This window comes from Leptidea sinapis, chromosome 38, assembly GCF_905404315.1.
Source record: "Leptidea sinapis chromosome 38, ilLepSina1.1, whole genome shotgun sequence".
NCBI classification, from domain to species: domain Eukaryota; kingdom Metazoa; phylum Arthropoda; class Insecta; order Lepidoptera; family Pieridae; genus Leptidea; species Leptidea sinapis.
The window spans coordinates 7459066-7478704 of NC_066302.1; the positions used below are offsets into that span (position 1 = coordinate 7459066).

The 19639-nt window shown below is 35.1% G+C and overlaps 3 protein-coding genes across 6 annotated transcripts in view; 1 reads left to right on the forward strand and 2 right to left on the reverse strand.

Annotated features, from left to right (window-relative positions):
* The first annotated feature begins 14 nt into the window (after nt 1–14).
* Nucleotides 15–19639, forward strand: part of LOC126975932 (active breakpoint cluster region-related protein) — a 43206-nt gene continuing 23581 nt past the window's right edge. Inside the window, exons 1-9 of one of the 4 annotated variants that reach the window (XM_050824047.1) lie at nt 15–421; nt 612–855; nt 1710–1905; nt 2527–2683; nt 2829–3078; nt 4796–4964; nt 8527–8668; nt 18548–18658; nt 19352–19537. In XM_050824047.1, coding sequence (XP_050680004.1) covers nt 146–421; nt 612–855; nt 1710–1905; nt 2527–2683; nt 2829–3078; nt 4796–4964; nt 8527–8668; nt 18548–18658; nt 19352–19537 — 1731 coding nt within the window. In that variant the 5' untranslated portion in view covers nt 15–145. The remainder of the gene's footprint in view (nt 422–611; nt 856–1709; nt 1906–2526; nt 2684–2828; nt 3079–4795; nt 4965–8526; nt 8669–18547; nt 18659–19351; nt 19538–19639) is intronic. The other 3 variants (XM_050824048.1, XM_050824049.1, XM_050824050.1) reach the window with 3 other exon arrangements.
* On the reverse strand, nt 11365–13798 carry LOC126975949 (uncharacterized). Its single transcript, XM_050824075.1, has 3 exons — nt 13624–13798; nt 13012–13538; nt 11365–11690 (listed from the first exon to the last, which is right to left on the reverse strand). The coding sequence occupies exons 1-2, from the start codon at nt 13700–13702 to the stop codon at nt 13018–13020; spliced, it is 600 nt and encodes a 199-aa protein (XP_050680032.1). The 5' UTR covers nt 13703–13798; the 3' UTR covers nt 11365–11690; nt 13012–13017.
* On the reverse strand, nt 14419–17629 carry LOC126975937 (uncharacterized). The gene is made up of 4 exons (XM_050824054.1): nt 17504–17629; nt 17006–17100; nt 15068–16727; nt 14419–14991 (listed from the first exon to the last, which is right to left on the reverse strand). The coding sequence occupies exons 1-4, from the start codon at nt 17571–17573 to the stop codon at nt 14762–14764; spliced, it is 2055 nt and encodes a 684-aa protein (XP_050680011.1). The 5' UTR covers nt 17574–17629; the 3' UTR covers nt 14419–14761.

The window sequence follows — 19639 nt, forward strand, 5'->3', positions numbered from 1 at the left end:
AAGAAAAAATTTCGTTTGTGATTAGTATTGTCAAATCCTTTTGATAATAAATTTATTATTTACTACTGTATACATCCAACACTGCGATTTTAAATAAATTTTTAATATATTAACATACAATTGTCATGAAATCGTTATCTAAGAGATGAGTGTCTTTGGAGATTTTCAACGTGTGTGGGTGCAACGTTTTCCAGATAGTACTCTGCCTGCCGCTTGGGAAGAAGATGTTAGAGCTAATTTGGCTAAACATAAACAGAAGGTGGCTATACTCAGAGAGGAACTTGAAAAAGAAGAATTCTATGTAGAGTACTTAGAGACATTATTGTCTGATGTTGAAAAACATAAGGCAACATCTCAAAACAATAAAACGGCGCCGCCCTCAGGTGACACTAGTGACGATAAGACTTCTGATAGCAAGCAGGTAAGAAAAGTTATACACAACTGTTTACCGGAAGCATAGTATATATTTTGTTATTTATTGAATATGTTTACCTACTTCTCAAAACTAGATATAAGTTATTCTTTTAAGATATTATATTATTTAAATTGTATATAAAAATCTATTAACCATAACCTAATTATTTTAATATTTGCATAATTACTACACACAGGGTTCTAATACAAATTCATTGTCTAAGAAAAGTGATACAAGTGAAAAAAGTGATGATTCAGAAGAGGCCTTAGAAGTAGATGATGAAAAGGTTCTTTTAAGAAGTAGACCATTAAATCTTATTGAAAGAAGTTCTGTCAATCAGTGTATAAATGAACTGTCATCAAACCTCGCAGCAGAGGCAGCTAGGAGACGCTGCAATAGTGAGGTGCTGAGAAGAACTGATAATGAACCAAATATAAAAGGTATTTTTTTTTATTTCAAGTCCCATTTTTTCAGTACCTTTTATTTATTTTTTAATTTTATTTTAAATTAAATAAGTACACTTTTAACTTATTAATATATCTTGCCAAACTTTAACAGTTTGTTGGCAAGTTAATGCGCTTAAAAAACATTTAATTATATGTACATACTTAACTACTACTTACTTTAATCTAAACTATTAGGACTTACAACTAAACAATATTAGAATTATTAATATTAGACAAAAGAAAAGATTTATCAAATCTATATACTAAATTAGCATATAGCATTGTTGAATAACATTGAACAACATTCAGTGAGAGTTATTCAATGCTATTCAATTTCATATTAAATTTAACTGCATTTTTATTAAGTTTGGGAACACTCCTCAGCCATGCTATCTCGTTGTATATGACTGGCACCACATATTCATTCAATCTTTTGCAGTAGTAATTTTTAATCTTTGGAACCATTCTTGTTCTGGCCTTTTCCCATTTTATTTGGGGTCGGCCCTAGGTTTCATGATATGGAGGTATTTGTCCCCACATCTTATTTTAAAAAGTAATTGATTGTTTTATGTGTTCTTAATATCCTACTACATTTTTAAATCTAGTTATTACTACATTTAATAAGAATGACCTATGTGGATATGAGGTAGTTACAAATATGTCATTATTTTTAATATTATGTCAATGGTCTTTACAATAATTGATTTACCTATTCGGAGTATTTTAGCACAAACAAAGCATGAATTTGAATATGTTTTTGTACATATAAATTTACATTCAGCCTTATTTTTTGACATCAATTTCATGGAGATGACCATTGTTACAATTCATAATTAATGTGCTTATAGAAGGTGATGAGTCATCTAATTCTACACATGTTAAATGTCGTCCAGTGTCACAAGCCGGTGATTTTGTAACAGTTATTGAAGTGAATGGTCTGAAAGCTGCAGAGAAAGCCGCAAAAAAACAAGATGAGTCACCACAGTCCTCGGAGAGCAGTTCTGGAGATGCTGTGGCAGCTGTTAAAAAGAAAGTCCCACCCAAGTAAGCGCATAAATTAATTAAACGAAGTATGGCTGTTATAACAAAGTATTCTGTAAACTCTTACTCTTATAGGAATAAGGTAGTGTGTTACTTTGAGTTTGATTTGTGAATGTATCACAGGTTCTCAACAATTAGATGTACATAGCATTATACACTATTGTATATTTTAATTAAAAAGAGTGCAAAAAAAGGAATGCTGGTAGAGTTTCTTGTGCCACTTCTTCTCGCTCAGACCACCATTTGTTTCCAAAGCGGTAGTAGTGTCTAGTATATTAGAAATGACATCAAAAAGAATACTAGAGGAATCAATTTCGAGAAAATAAATGCCTTTTATGACTTTTATTATTTGGGCACCTTTTGGCAGTATTGTTTAAAAATTAAGTTCTAACTTGCCATTATAATAAATGGAAGTCAGATCTGTAAGATATTACATATTTCATATAAAAGACCAACCCTTAAGTGAAATCATGTTTAATTTATGGGATCATCTATGGGTGATTACCAACAAACAGGTGGACTCCAACTCTGACTATCCTTTCCCAGTAATATATTAATTATGTGTAAACTTTCATGTTTTATTTGAATGAAAACACAGTTTCTTCAACATATAAATTATTTTAGGCCACCTCCAAAAGTATTCAGCAGAAGGGGAGCATCCTTACCCGAAAGTGGTTTATCTGAAGACAGTCCACCATCATCACTAGGAAGACGGCTGCGTAGCTCTGAATCAAGAGAATCTATTGCCAGTCGAGGTTCTACACCTTCAATAAGTGAAAGGGTTATTAATTTCTTTTAATAATTAGTTCTAATAAGTTTCATCTACAACTGGACAAAACATTTAGTCCAATAACTGCAACATTCAAGAACATTGTCAATTGCTTCTACTTGAATTTCTTAGCTATACAGGATTCCTTCTTTTCTAGGTAAAAAGCTATGAGTCAATTAACTCATTGTCTTCAGAGCGTAAGATATCAGGTGGGGCAGCTACTCCTCGATCAATTGACGAAGAAGTTACATCTACAACACCAGATTTTCCAGCAGTCAGTGATGATAAATCAGCTCCTATTTCCTTAGAGAGTATACCAGGATTGGTCCGTAGTGGGGATGATGAGCCATACTATGACCAAGTGCCTGTAGATATTAATGATGGGGAATATGTTTACATACAAGCCGGTGAGTGTTCAACTAATTGTAATTGATACAGTGTTACATACTTTGCATATTGCATTGTAGTCAATGTATCCATATAGAGACAATTGTTAATTGATGGTGTAAATCTAATAAGAATTGATGCAAATTAGTAATGATAAATGAACTCAAGAATCCAAAATAATGCCTCCAATTATTGAAATATCTTTTTAAATCAATCTTGTATTCAACCACATAAATGCTAGTACTTTTATACTGATAAAGCAATTCGTGCGAAATTATTCCCTAACCATTCCAAAATATTAAAAAAGGTACAACATTAATTTCAAGTTTTCACTTCTGCCGGCAGTCATGGAGTGCATCCCATATTTTATAATTATTATTATTTTATTTGTGCAAAAAAGATGAAAATAGTTGTAAATTTTTTCCTTTAATGATAAGCTTATTTTTATTATTTCTATACTGTAGGTAATAATATTAAAAGAGATTTTTTTATAATAAATTTCGACCAAACCACCTATGAAAAACTTATAAACAAGCTAACATTAAAAAAAAAATACTGTGGAATTAATTAGAAAAATGTTACAGAACTTTAAAAAGAAACAGACTAAGCTTCTAGGAATAATTTACTCTATTCAAACAGTTATCAGACAGAGTAATGCAGTAAATAATAATAAGAGGCAGTTTCTCATTAAAACATGAATAAAACTACATTTTTTAGAATTTAAACCTATCGATGATCGATTTCTCGCCCCCGAAACTACCTGTATACTAAATTTCATTAAAATCGGTGTAGCCGCTTCCGAGATTCAGGTTATATATATACAAGAATTGCGCGTTTAAAGATATAAGATTACGAACCCTATTTGTATGACTGAAAAAATGTTCACATATATAATTGGAAAGCTATTTAGACTGATTAGGACTTCTTAAATTTAAAATATATAATATGTAAGCGCAAGAAAATTAATTTCGACGGCCCGGTCGGTACACGGCCCGCGCTGCGTTGCTCGATCAGAACAAATTACTACTAGTGATAAATTTGTCTGCCATCCATTTTTTAGGACATTGATGGATGATACAAGCAGCACGTTCAGCTGATAGTAATTGATACGCCCTGCCCATTACAATGCAGTGCTTCTCAGGATTCTTGAAATTCGAAAAATTTCAGAGTGGCACTACAATTGCGCTCGTCACCTTGAGGCTCTTTTGTCCAGTAATTTCACTAGCTACGGCGCCATTCAGACCGAAACACAAAAATGCTTACACATTATAACTGCTTAAAGGCGCCGTTGTTGTACCCGACATCCTGTGTTAAAGTGGCTCCCACTGGTATTAAGACATTAAAAAAAACCGGGCGTTTTACTTATTCTTATTTAATATTATGATATAATATTGAAAATTGCAAATATGTGATGTCTCCACATATGTTTTTATTTGGTGACTTTTTTCCATTTTTATTTTAAAGTTTTTTTAGGAAGTCCTAAAAAACTTTAAAAGAAACATTAATGATATTATTCTTACTTACTATAGTTTTACATTTTAGTTAGTAGTTTTTTTTTTCACGCATTATGTATTATAATGCACATGCTCTATGATAAGCCAACAAATCTCTTATGTTGAACTGTCCGTACGAAGCCTGATGGGGTCGCTAGTATATGGATAGTGACTGTCACCTTTTAGTTTGGTAGATTTTTATAGAGCAGTATTTTAAATTATTTTCATTGTTTGTTTAATATAGGTGGTGCGGGCTCTAGTACAGAGGAGAGTTCTAGCGGTACTAGTACGTTGGCGATGTCAAGTGCCCCCTCGGCGCCCAGTGCCCCCTCGGCGCCAACTGCTCCCTTAGCACCTGACTCACCACTGTGCGCCACCGCGCCCAACTATGTCAACATACATTATTTCATACAGTAAGCTAATTTACATATATTTTTTTCCTGCAACAACCTTTGCTTATGAGCATGAGACTTCACTCAACAGAACCAATTAATACTTTATGAAATAGGAGGGAAGAGACTATCCGTGACGCACTTTTTAGTCTGTGATAATAAAATATATAGAATTATATGTAGTAACGCAGACGACGCGCAAAAAGTCTGACACACAAAATATCCTCGTAGAACAGACCGCGCCGTACAAAGTGCGACGCTAAACATATAACGTTCGCGACTCTTTCTAAAAGAATAGGATGAACCCAACCTTCTCTATTTCTTCTTTTTTTATATCTCAAGTACGAAATAATACACTGCAATCTCTTTTTTTTTTTTTTTATGGAATAGGAGGACAAACGAGCGTACGGGTCACGGGTGGTGTTAAGTGATCACCGCCGCCCACAATCTCTTGCAACACCGGAGGAATCACAGGAGCGTTGCCGGCCTTTAAGGAAGGTGTACGCGCTTTTTTTGAAGGTACCCATGTCGTATCGTCCCTGAAACACCGCACAAGGAAGCTCATTCCACAGCTTTGTAGTACGTGGAAGAAAGCTCCTTGAAAACCGCACTGTGGAGGACCGCCACACATCTAGATGGTGAGGATGATATCCTAACTTGTGGCGTGGCGTGCGAAGGTGGAATTCGGCGGCAGGAATCAGGTTAAACAGCTCTTCGGAACACTCCCCGTGATAAATGCGGTAGAAGACACACAATGAAGCGACGTCTCTACGCAACGCCAAGTGATCCAGCCGTTCACAGAGCACTGGGTCCCCGACAATTCGAGCTGCTCTGCGTTGCACGCGGTCAAATGGATCGAACTGATACTGGGGTGCGCCAGACCAGAGATGACAGCAATACTCCATGTGTGGCCGGACCTGCGCTTTGTAGAGCGCTAGTATGTGGGCCGGCTTGAAGTATTGCCGTGCTCTATTAATGACGCCCAGTTTCTTTGAAGCCAATTTGGTGGTAGGTACATCTCTACAAAATGACCGAAAGTGTGCGTCGTGTACGTAGACTGCTGCAGACTCGATAGCACAAAAAGTGTGTCATCTGCGATAGGCCTTAAGGTCACCTCACACTAAGTGTTCACCACTACACCTGTTGTATTACAACATCTGAGTTCTGCCGGCCTTTTAGGTGGGCGAATACACTATTTTTGACGGTACCTATATTATATTAACGAGAAAACACCAAACTTGGAATTTCATTGCACTATTTCATATCCTCACCATCTTATATGTATTCCACAATAAGGTCGTTAAAGAACTGTCTTCCACATGTAAACCAATATCCTTCTCATAAGTTGAGGTTAATATCAAATGAATACATTTAAAAAGTCCTGATGTTAAGAGATCACCAATATTGTCCTGTGATGGATTTGCAAAGGATTCTTGCCTGCCTGCAAAGGTAGGAACACTTGCCAATTTCAAAGGCCGGAAATGGTTGACTTATTCTTCCTGTTGCAAGAGATCATGATGGCACATAATGATGCTCATTTCAGATTCATGCTCCTTTGTCCTTCTATTTCATATAATAAATTGGCAATTGTAGAGACTGCCTATAGAAGTGAAAACTTAGATCTTTTAGTATTAAAATTTGAAATTTATTAATGTTTAAAAACAATTCAATTATTAATTTCAATTTATTTTCAATAATATATTATCACACAAAAACACTATTTCAAAAATGCACAGTATAGGTTATCACGGGCTACTATCCGCAACTGGACGATTACAGCGCGCCTATTTTGCGTTGTGAGGTGGGTGGTTAATGCTACCAGCCCAGCTCCTCAAGGTAGTGTATAAAACCTCTGATGACACCCATGACCTCGTGGAGAGTCCACGGTGACCCCAGGTGTTTGGCCCGGTATGTGGCCATTGAAAATGCACAGTATATACACATTGAAATGTTCGCTGAATCCATTCAATTTCACTTATAAGATATACACAGCACTAATGTTGCACAAAATGTCAGCTGTATAGACACAGATATACTGCTATAAGCATTTCGGTGACGAGAACTCAAGAGATTTCACCTATCCAAAAAGTGTTTTACTATAAAATATATTGATATTTATTTTTTTAATTATATATTTATCGCGTGCGCCAGTCATGAGCATATCGGTGACGCTAACCCCACTAGATTTTCCCCTACCAAAAAGTGCCTAACATGGCTAAAGAATTTTTCACTTCATAAACAAGGATTATGAACCTACATGCAATAACAATCCATTGGGAGTTGTTACCAAAATGAGTCGAAGTTTAATTTAACTTTACATCCTTATAAGGCAAGGTGTGTCAGCCATATAATAATAATGTCTCATGTGGTGTTTATTTGAATGGCACATCACATTAATTACTGACCTTGAATTGTTAGGCCACACAAATGTTGTAATTGAATTGATTCTATGAGATATTTCTTGAAAGGGTTTCATACTAATAGAGTTGCGAGCGGGAACCCCAATAATTGGACTTATTTTCTTTCTATCAGCTTTAGATAGGAATCGGTACTTTTTTTATGTTTCACTATTGTTATATTATGTTCTAGGATCATACTCGTTAAGTAATTCATAATCCACAGTAAATTAAATCTAGGCCGTATTTTGTGTGCGCAGCTAAAACTATATTATATACAGGTGTATTCATAATAGAACTATATTTTAAGTGAATAAATTTTTTTTCTTTATTAGTACAATATTTTTTATTCAATGCAGATGTTCGAACTGACGTTGTCCTTAATATCAAAGTTTTGCATAAATTTTCGTTTGATTTTTAAAAAGTTATTGATTTTATTTTACTGATTAGGCTATAACATACTTTCGATATCAGTTTAAAGGTTTTTGATGTCACACTTAACGCTTACAACCTGTATATTTATAGGATAAATATTCTATATTACTCTCTTGGCTTTCTTAGGATTCTGTGAGAGTTAACATAACAGATGTTATCATTTATTTTTTAAAAGCCAGGAAATAATAGCCAGGAAAGGATTATTTGAGTAGGTGGGGGTGAGCGGCCAGAGGTTATTGTTCTGCCAATTACCTTAATAATAATTATTTAAGGACTCTACGAATGCACTTGGCCAACAACGGGCGGCAACCTCGAGAAGGATAGTCCACTGGCTTTGTTTAGGGGGTCACTGTTATTGTATTCCTCTAAACCATTTGCCAAACCTAGCATCTGGGAGATATCTGAGATGCTGAGAGTAGGGGTTGCGTCAATACCCGTAAGGGATAATTTCTTGACGATTGCTGTTTCTAACGTGTTTCGCCTTTGTTTTTTTGTGACTCCTGGCCAGTTTCAATTGATATAAGTTATTTTTAAAAGGTCTTAAATATTACAATATTTGAAATTTTATAATAATAATAATATTTGATCGTAGGTGTAATCTTACGCACACACTCGTATATCTCTCGGAAGAGAATGCAATACACACTTCTCTGGTGTATTAGGGACTTCAGCTTCGCCTCGTGCTTACAAATTCAAAACTCGTAGGAATCGCTAAGTTTTTTCTCTCGGTTGACAATATACTATTTTTAAAGGCACGGAGGCGAGGGGCCTGAGACTAGTGAAACAAGTTCAGAGCTGGCAGACTCGAGCGACACGCCGCTGTTCCTGAGGACTATTTCATCCGACACTGACGCCAGCGCAACGCCCCCCGTCTTGAGGAAACTCCAGCATCAGGTCAGATATTTTAGCTCTTACGGTCTCTTGTTATCTATACATACAAATCAATGTGCCTTTTTTTACTAACTGCATAATATGAATATTTTGACGTGACTACCGTTTGCCGATTTAAAAAACTGTCCAGTTGTCCAAAAACGATAAAACATCTAGACCGACCGTGATAGGGCGTCTACCACGTATTTGGTAACTGTGAGTTTCTTTAATCTTAAAATATATTAATTTGGATTTCGAAAAAACTAAAATAAAATGAAATTCTATGATCAGATTGCCATAAATCGAAATTGAATAAAAAAACAGGTAGAGGAGCTTGCGGTTAATTCCCGTCCGTATGTTCAGTCACTCCGTCATTCGGTGCAACACTAGCACGTCAGATCCGAGCCACTGTTGGTATTCACATGCACCACGTTCTCGTTTTGAATGAGGCAATCACGTCGCTGTACCGTTAACGTTCCGTCCGCCGTATTATCTCGACCTATCGTTCGTTGATGACAGTTCAAAATGTCCGGCGACTAGATCGTCGCAGTTGAGCGACTTGCCAGCGGCTCCCAGCGTTTATTCTCTACTACAGTACGAGTAATCGACGGTCGCGCTCAAACACTCGGTAAGTCTCACCAGTGGCTCCGGCACAGCATGCTTGTGGGGTAGCTACCATAGCGGCGGCTTTTTCTGCCGTCAAGCAGTAATTTCCAAACGTTATTGTGTTTTGGTTTGAAGGGCGCAGTAGCCACTAAAATTACCGGGCTAATGAGGTTTTGCTCGTTTCGTCACTGTCACACACAAGTAATAGAACAGTAGCGTAACTCAGCGACCTTGAAATTTTATACCTACGTCTGGACGGAGCTCTAGGGTTGGTGCATACAAAAAGACGGTGTGGACAGCGCGAAGCAGCTAATTTAACTCGGACAGCGACCAGTCTCGGCAGCGTACGGCGTGGCACTCGATAGTTTTGTCTTCTCAAGATTGCTTTGCGGCCGTGTAAATCGTCTGTATGTGTGCGTGCGTTGATTCGGACGCCCAAGTATAAAATCTGAGTACTATTCTATTAAAGTTATATTCTATTTAGGTATTATAAAAAAAAGTATCCCCGCAAAAATGGCATTGCATGCGGCGGCGTCGTGCACTAAGTTGTCCCCTTGCGTCATCTCGTGAACGAGTGCTGCTTGTGGGGCCTTGTCGATCTGTTAAACTTAGTTAATAAATCATTGTATTTGTTTTATGCGATTACTAACTATGACAGAAATCACGAGCGTCGTGTTCACGTTGATGCATCCATTATACGATAATTTTTATTTATAGGTACAGTTTATTTTCTATGACTTTTGATGAAATATTTTATATTTTTTGAGCATTGTTCACATATTGGATGCAGCATCATATTAACTACCTATATTCATGGATTTAAAAGAGTGGCCGTTGAGTCTTTTGTATGTTCTTCTCACGAGCTTTACTTTTCCGAACATATGTTAGATTCAGTGATTAAATATTTATAATGAAGATTTTAAAAGCGTTTAGTTTAAGCCTTATCATCAGCCGGAAGACGTCCACTGCTGGACAAAGGCCTCCCCCAAAGATCTCCACGATGATTGGTCCTGCACTGCCCTCATCCTACGTATTCCGGCGATATATACATTATACTACCAACACTGGGTCTTTCGTTACGTGGTCGCCATTTAAGGACTAGGACGGCAATCTGTCCGTTGAACTATGTGCCCTGCCCACTGCAAATTCAGTTTCGAAATCATTACAGCTATTTCGGTGCCTTCGGTTCAGTTTAAGCTTATTTCGATCGAATTTATTTGACTTTGACTTTGAACTACGCTTCTAGTTACACGCTAACTCGTGTAGTTACGTGGTCGGCCGTATTACAAGTGCCTCGCTAGTGTGCTATACATGAAATTGTTTTGTTGTGGCAGCAGAATTGTCTGATTGAACATGCAATGCTCGAATTCTCACACAGAAACCATACTGTCCTTAGGTTCCGTACCCGAAGTCTAACCTATGGTAGTATTCCGTTGTTGGATGTTACAACTCGAGCTGACAATCATTTTTTACTAAGCAAATAATTGTAAAGATCTTGATATTGGTGAGCGAAATTATTACGCAGTTGCTTGTGTACAGTGCATGTAGTATTATTGCGCTGCTAGACGAACCCTTAAGGCAATTTGTGCATACAGGGACTTACGAGAACTTATTTTTTACTTTTATGCTTAAAATTAGGTGTACCGGGGCTTATAAGTACTGTAGGTTACATAAATTCAGTGAAGATTCCTATCCTTTTAAAATCCCGTAAGTGTTAATTGCACTATGATAAATTCCTATACATATAATTTTATAATTGAACTGATAAAAAAAAACGAAGTACATACAGCATTAAATTTTGTATTATAATATTCATACTTTCTTACTTCTACAACCATAAAAAGTGGTTCTTAGAAGCTTAATCATTAATTTGAATTGGCTCTTTATTTGACTCTATGCTGTTACATAAGAAGACTTATGGTACAGGTTCTACCTCGTTTGAGCTCCTGTTTCCCAAGTGCAGTTTAACATTTTAAGAAACATATTGCTGTACATACTACATATTGGGAGAAATGAACATTTTTGTATTTGTAAAAAAAATGAGCAAAAACTATAACCCAAGGAGTGTGATGGAAATAAATACAGAAATAATAGATTAATTTGTTTATTATTTTCAAATCGTTATCTTCCATGTTATCGGACATAATAATTTTCTTCTTAGTATTCATATGGGTTTTCATAAATGTGTGTTGTGGGTCTTCGGAAGAACACATGTTTTCTCCTGTTATTAAATTGTATTCACAGAGGAGTATTTTTTCAACATTTGTAGGTTTTGTGTAATGACATATCCCTTCCGCGCAGTATGACTCATCCCCCATTTGCTTAATTAATTTGTTAGCCAGTCTTGTGATAAAATTAACAAAATATTCGTGGATATAACTAAGTGCGATGTTGTCAATGCCCAGTGGAAGATAATTAATTGTATCTTGCATCATAATATCTGAAACAGAAAAATTATGTATTTTAATTATTACTTCCTTAATTTAAAATATGGTAGGAATGAATATTATTTATTCCGAAGAATTAACGTAACACCATTAAAAAGTATAGGTGTCTAGGCCACGGCTATAGGTTTCAATACGTGCCTATAACTTCTAGCCCTTGGTGAGAACAAACATGGGCAGAAACGTACTGTATTTACTACACGGCATTTTCTAGATCAGTTTGTTGCCCCGTCGTTATTTATTCTATTCTTAATATATTCAAACTTCACCTTCCTTTAGAAGTGTTATCATTCATTCTGCGAGAATTCTAGATAAATGTATTTCAGAATCCCGCAGAAAATATCCAATAATATCCAATACCTATATTAACCGTAATAAGCAAACCCGTAACTTACTTCACTTGAAAACCCTCGTCAATGTACCTCAGTATATCAAATTTATGAAAAGTGTCAAATAACCTCTTTTAATCTAATTGGTCGCGAGTTCGTCTTCCATTCAAAATAAATGATAGATGTTTAGATTAAATACTACGACAACCCCTTACTCCTCGCGTTGCTAACCTTTTCTGACCCTCATAAGGTGAGGCCAAACAATACGCATATTATATTACTAGCTGTGCCCCGCGGTTTCACCGCGTTTTTCTCGTTTCCGTGGAAATACCGAGATAAAATATTGCCTATATTATAGCCTGTACATCATTTTGTTCTATTGTCAATAGTTTTTGCAGCGCACGCAAAAATAGGTTTTCGATTTTACACCTTGTGTTACAAAATAGCAATTTTATTACGGATCCCTAGTTTTGAAAAAAAAAAAACATAGCCTATAGTCTTCCTCGATAAATGAACTACCCAACACTGAAAGAATCATTCAAATCGGACCAGTAGTACCAGAGATTAGCGCGTTCAAACAAACAAACAAACACTGCAGCTTTATAATATTAGTATAGATAAATAACTGGGCGGAATAGACTGGACGTTATCCTGTCCATCCGTCGCTTAAATAATAGCAAACAAAAAAATTGAGAAAAGATTGTTATAAATTTTGAATTTTATTCAGATAGACAGATAATGTAGCTAAAATATTAATGTAACTTTTATTATATCTGTAGTAGCGCAATATGTCTAATTCTGAATATAGACCACCCAGAGAGCCACTTAAAAACACACAAAATAATTCATCACAATTGGCCCAGTGGCCTAGAAGTTCAAAAGCACGTACTGAAGATTTATGTAACTTATAACATAGCTAAGTAATACCTAACCTAAGTTTGAAGTTATTTTTATTTATCTCTATCTTTTTAATAATGGTTTGCTTTACCTCTTGCTATTTACTAATCTTTTCATCTGTTTCATCGATGCCCTCTGTCACCGTAGATGATAAAACGGCTTCTAGTTGTAATGGTTTCTCATCGATATGATGGTCTTTATCTTCCTGCGCTGAGGATGGTTCGTTCACTGTACCCTCAGGGACTTTATCGTTCGTTTCGTTATTATTCCCTTGTTCTGGTTTCGGTAATGCTTCCGTCGACTGAGAGGCTATATTATCATCGGGTTTGGGTAGCGTGTTGTAACTTCTACATTCCCCGGTTAGATCGGTATCGTAAATATTGCACGTAACATTGGAACATCCGAATTTATCGCAACGCATTGTTGTGCAAGTTTGGTCGTTGCACCATACTGTTACGTTATGTTTTCCTATCTCAATGTTAAACGGTTCATTAGTTGGAGATCCAGTCGACGGATCGCCAAGATCAAAATCCGGAGCCCCGTAACTCCACCACGTGAACGGATACGATATCCAACCCCAGAGTGTGGAAGCGACCCCGCGACCCTCATTTAAATTATCTGTAAGCGGAGGCACAGTTTCAGAAAAAATAAAAATAAATGATTATTTATCATAATAATATTAACATAATGTGTAGGTACTTACGTTTTATAGGTGAAGCAGATGATATAGTCACTGAGCACAAAAAAAGAAAAGGCACAAAGAGTAACTTGGAATTCAACATTATGGCAGGCAATATAAGTAACACTACGTCGCTTAATGTTTAAACAGTCCCGTCTCAGCCTTTTATAAGTACCCAGTTCGCCTCTTGCTCCTATCTCTAAGATAAGAAGTTTTCGGGAATGTTTACTTAATGAGTGACAACGGCTCATACCATAAAGATTTAATTACCCTAAACCTTTAGCGATAAAAGGACAACAAAGGTATTAAAATCAGTTATGAAATTTTATGTAACGTTATTTTATTTGAAATTAACAGGTAAGTCTTACGTTAATGTAGATTTAAAATTATAGACCTCCATTTAACCGTTTTGTTGATACTATTTCACAACCTGTCGAATTTTTATGTTTACTATTCATTCGAATTTCGCATAAAACGCAGTTAACTTTTACGTTTGGACATGCTAAAAAATTGCACACTTCCATATCATTTGTACAGTGCGTAAACACTTTAAGTTTTTTCTGGCGCTTATTGGAAGTCATCATCGAAATTATAAATGCGCGTACATCGTCAATGACTGAAGAGTTACCTCTCTCAACCAATCTATTAATGTGATAGCTAATTCTCTCTTTTATTGGTTGCACAAACTTTTCTTTTGGAATCGATTTTAAATTTGGATTGCCTTCCTTATCAAAATATATGATTGCTGAGGTTTTCCTTAGCCTTTTCCATGGATTGATATAAAAATCATTGCTTGTTAAATTCTGTAAAACGTTTGGAAGATTTTCAAACCACTTTATTATTAACTATATATTAAACTTAACTCTTTAAATGATATTATTAATAATTAATTAACAAACACTTCGTTCACCTGCGCATGCGAATAATGATATAATAAGACAATAAAGGAGCTCACAATTGTACAACGACCGATATTTATATTCATTACGCCTAATACAATACTGATGTTAATAATTTAAAGCGATAAACTGTAAAGCACAATAGCCTATATCAACTCCCTTATCACGATAAAATATAAGTTTTTATTGTTTATAAACACTATGCTGCAGCTCTATGAAACGTTTGAAGCATTTCTTAAACATTCATATAATAGGTATGTTAGTCAGTGCATTTTACTAAATGGGCAGTGACTTATGGCAGACAATTCTTTAGAGGTACACTTTGACTTAAAAAATGTTTTCTTTGCGGCAATGAATGTTATACACTTTGGACCAATGCAAATTGTCATTTTTCCAAATAGTTTTTCGGGTAATTTGTCTTGCAGAATATCCACAATTTCAAATGCCAAATTTGAAGGTAAATCTACAATTGATCCCATAGTTGCTGTACTATCTAAAAACAAAAAAAAAACATTATTATGGTACTTTGTTTAAAATAGCTAGCGTAGAACAGTAACGCTCGCCCCCACCTGTTCTGTTAGATCCCAAACAGTGACCCCTATTATTAAAACGATGTTCAGGATGACAAATTCTGTGAACGCATGATTTGTCTGCACATTTCATAGAGTGACATTTCTTTTCTGAACAAAACGTTAACATTCCTCTTACATATTTACCAACAAAAGACATGAATACGGGGGCTATAGTATCCATATCGTCCCAATTAACTTCACCAAATATTGCCTTTTCTAACGCTACAACGTGGTTGTTACGTATACTATCTTGGCTCATATTAAATTTAGTTTTTCTCTTTTCTGTATTGAGTATTAATGTGTTTATATTTCCAATAGTATTTTTAGTTTCGTTCAATTCTGTGTTAGGCCAGAAAAGTAGATCAGGATCTATAAAATTTTTGATGAATTTCTCTTTTATGGTTTTATTTAATGTTGTGGTTTGATACTCTTTGTCGTCAATATGAATATGTGAATTATTAATCAATTTCACTTCACGTGTTACTCTTGCTGAGATGGATTTATCCTTAATTTTATCGAGGTCTGTTTCTATACTATTTTCTAACTTTTCACCGTCGGTTTTGTTTCCATGTATATTCGTAATATTTAATGTTAAATAAATCATATCATTTGTTTTATTATCAACTTTCAAAGTGCGGGAGGTTGTAAAACTTTGAGATGTAAAAACAATTTCGGAAAAATTGCTTTGTATAGGTACATTTTCCTTTAGGAAACTCTTAGCAGCAGATGTTTCATTACCAAGTAAATCAGTTCTAATATCTGTACTATTTAAGGTAGTAATAGTCAAGTTATTATTATTATCAACATTATATAAATTGTAACTTGACTTCTTCCTGTGTTTTTTATTGGTATTTACACGATTTTTCTTTTTCTTTTGTATTGGATAAGAGTCTTGTATCTCCGAGAGAGATTTGTACCCGAACAAATGCATCGGGTTCGACATCATAGAATACTGTGGCATCATGTACAAAGAATCTTTGATGTTATTGTTTTTGTACAGAGATTTATTATGCATTAAATTTTCAAAAAGCTCAAATACCTTAGGAAGTTTGATATTGACTTTTACTTCTACTTTAAAATTATCTTTTTTATCATATTGTAAGCCACGGTCTTCAAATACCTTGTTTAACAAATACATATTTTCATCACTGTATTTGGGTTTTGTTTCAATTTTATATGGAGCATCGTATACGAAACATTGTGGACAGCCACAGTTGCATTTAATTGTATTACTCTTACAAAAGCAAGATTGTGATGCCCCTCCATTAATACTTCTATACATTAAAGAATTAAGCTCGTCTATCTTTCTATTATCTGATGAAAAGGCGTTATGGAGGCTTGAATGAGCTGTTGAATCAGTAAATGTTGGACCGCTCATAATCTTGGGTATGAATGGATACATACTCGGTAATACCAATTTTGAAAATGGCTTCATACTTTGATAATTGCCGTCATAATAATTTTTAGTTGGCGTCTGTTTCTTACTGTATCTATCATGACGAAGGAGTGGTACTCTGTTTTTGTTGTTTACCTTCTCTAAATATTCAGAGTGTTGTTTATGAGCCTTGTCCAGGTAGTGTTGATATTCCATTAGAAGATTATTAACATCTTCATCGCTATCACTTTCTATTATACTTTGAGCATCTGTATTAGAATTCTGAAAATTATACAAGATTTAAGTGACCTTATCCGATTACAAGATTAAAGAAATCTTCTTTACCCTTATCTTATTACCAAGGGATAAACTTTAGGTAAACAAATGTTGGAACACAATTCAAATGTATGCAATTTTGGTACGTGTTGGCAGATTTGATTTTTTGGATGAATGTAAAGATTTTCTCTTTGTTTCAAAACAGTTCTCAAATCGAATTGTGTGAACCTTATATATTAGCATAAATGCAAAAACAATTGAATGATAAAATAAAAGCTACGTACCGGGTTGGCTTCTAATTCATTGAGTACATCTGCAATATCTTTGAAGATAATTACGTCCATGATTGGTGTAAAATCCAAACGATTAATTTCATAACCTGCGTCAAAGCAAAATTCAATACAAACAGCAAAATAGTATCGTGTTTTACTATCCTAGGAGATTAGTTTTGTATGGGTCATCTGAAGCTTGATGTTTAGTGATCACCGTGGCCCATGCTCTATTGCAACACCAGAAGAATCTCGGGACTCGGGAGTCATGCCGTCATTTAAATTTCATGTAATAGCTGAAGTATCACGATACGGCGTAGAAGTGTTGGTTGAAGTTTGCGCATAATTCATTATTAAGATCAAGAATCCAAAAACAAAATAAAGCTTACGACGATGCGTATGAAGCGTAGGTATAATAACTTCAGCGTAGGTATAATAAGGGCGATTCGCGTGAAAATATAAAATAGTACATTGGTCTATGAGAGTACATCGAAATAAATTGTAAGCACTTACTGTCGACATCGGCACCACCAAGGAATCTTGAAATATACTTGAAAACAACAAGCCATATTATGAGCTTCATGCTGTCTTTGCCGAAAGCTTCTACAGACTCAATCGCTCACAATATTTCGGTTGCCCAAGAACAAGTAAATATTTTTCTTTTCCCAAAGTATTGTTGATGTTTTCACAATCTAATCGCAAGTGTATACGAATGGAACCAAAACTAACAATGTTACGATAACATAACGCTTTGAGTAGGTACCTATTCAAATATTAAATCTTGTGTAATCTCAATAATTTTTTGGGTCCCTCAATTTTCCGTATGATAGAAATTAGAAATGTTTAATTTCGACAGGGCAACGACCCATCGTTCGGATTAGTTCAAGCAAACTATGTAATTATACCTAGACTTGCCATAAGTTCTGTTACAAATTAAAATACATTTATTTTAAGACTACGTATAGGAATGTAGTAATCTGCATAAAAATCGTGTTTTGTTTATCTTTCTGGCCACGAATCTATTAATTTACGCACTGTTTCCTTGCGAAATTTAGTGACTACTTGTCCTAATAAGATAGTTCTAGAGATTTAATAGACTCTTAGTGGGCGTGCCGCTAAAAAGCAGTCCATGTCTTCTAAAACTGACCATAATGTTTAGTCTGAAGGGTTCAGATCTAGATACAAACTTCAGCTCTTATAAGTTCCGGAACGTTCAGCCAAGATTGCGTAGTCCATGCTATGTGTCCAAAAAGCAAAGTAAGCATTAGTACCCTTTAGCAACACCAGTGATATCATCATAAGAGCGCGCCGGCCTTTGAAGTTCCTACCCGTGTTGTATCTACTTGTGAAAGAAAGGTCCTTGTGTTCACACTCGCTGATGAATTCCGTAATGAAGTCTCTCGACTTACAGCTGTTCTGCGATGCAATTGTCGTTGCAATGAATCGACCTGACAAGAGCTGCAATAGTTCCTGTGTGAGATGTGCCCTAGTTTTAATCGGGCTGTTCATAATTCGACAATTTTTCTTTGAAGCCAATTTTAAAGTTCTTTTTTACAGGATTCTAGTAATAATGCCGAAGCCGAACGTCTCACCATGCATCGCTGTATCGTCACAAGTATCATTGAAAGTGAGACGGTCTATGTGGAGTGTCTTTACGTCATGGAAAAGGTTGGTAAATGTGGTGTTCTTATTAATTTATTTTATTTAATTATATAAAAAATTTAATCATAAACGGTAAAAATTTTATTCGGCTGTTGATTCTTCTGGTCTCGAGGAATAGGTGCAAATAAGTTAGAGTGATTTTTTAAAATCCTTCTGAAATAAATTGTTTTTATATTTATTTTTATCCACTCTCCAAAAGGGGGGTTTATAATTTCAATAGGTGTATCTCACTGTGGCATCTGATCGTTACCAAATAATTGACCTATTTATGTATTTATTTATTTTAAAGCTAATGTGATGAAGATGGTTCTTAACAATATTGAAAATGGGTTGGGATCTGTAATTTATTAATTTATTGTTGTCTTTTAATGCTTTGAAATCATTTTGACACTAAATAAGTTGTGTAACCCTTTCTGTTATTATCCTAGAATTCTATCATTCCGTATACTGTTATACCTTTTAAGATAATACTCTGATTCCAATTTAATTCTCACTATACAATATGTAGGTATGTAAATATGATGCTCATATCATCACGCCAGAAGGGATACTTAATTTTCCTGTTTATATTTTATTTGTATATCATACTTATTATTAAAGTGTAATTTTGAAATTAACTCAAAAATTTGAGTCCAGTATTATAAACTTATAAATTAAAGTAAAATTATGTATCGTAAAATTTTTAATTTGTTTTCCCAGTACATGAACGCGATCAAAGCGACGCTATCCACGTCTCAACCTGTGATAACGGAGGAGGAATTCGGAACTATTTTCTATAAGATATCCGAGCTGCACGAGCTTCACAAGAACTTTCTGGAAGGGCTTAAATCTGCGGTCGCCAGTTGGGAGGAACCTTTGTGCGTTGGAGTTTATTTTAAGAAAATGGTTTGTATTTCTTTAATTGGCTATATTGTGGTTCATTAAAGACCTTTTAATTTCATTTCATCATAATCCAGTGAACAGATGGGATAATGTTACTTGCGCGTT

Excerpts from the sequence above, each read along its gene's own strand:
- LOC126975949 (XM_050824075.1), bottom strand. The coding sequence starts at position 13,702 with ATGTTGAATTCCAAGTTACTCTTTGTGCCTTTTCTTTTTTTGTGCTCA. Across the intron at positions 13,539-13,623 it reads ATCTGCTTCACCTATAAAAC|ATAATTTAAATGAGGGTCGC; the intron begins GTAAGTACCTAC and ends CTCCGCTTACAG.
- LOC126975937 (XM_050824054.1), bottom strand. The coding sequence starts at position 17,573 with ATGAAGCTCATAATATGGCTTGTTGTTTTCAAGTATATTTCAAGATTC. Across the intron at positions 17,101-17,503 it reads TGGTGGTGCCGATGTCGACA|GTTATGAAATTAATCGTTTG; the intron begins GTAAGTGCTTAC and ends GCTTTGACGCAG. Across the intron at positions 16,728-17,005 it reads ATGAATTAGAAGCCAACCCG|AATTCTAATACAGATGCTCA; the intron begins GTACGTAGCTTT and ends TATAATTTTCAG.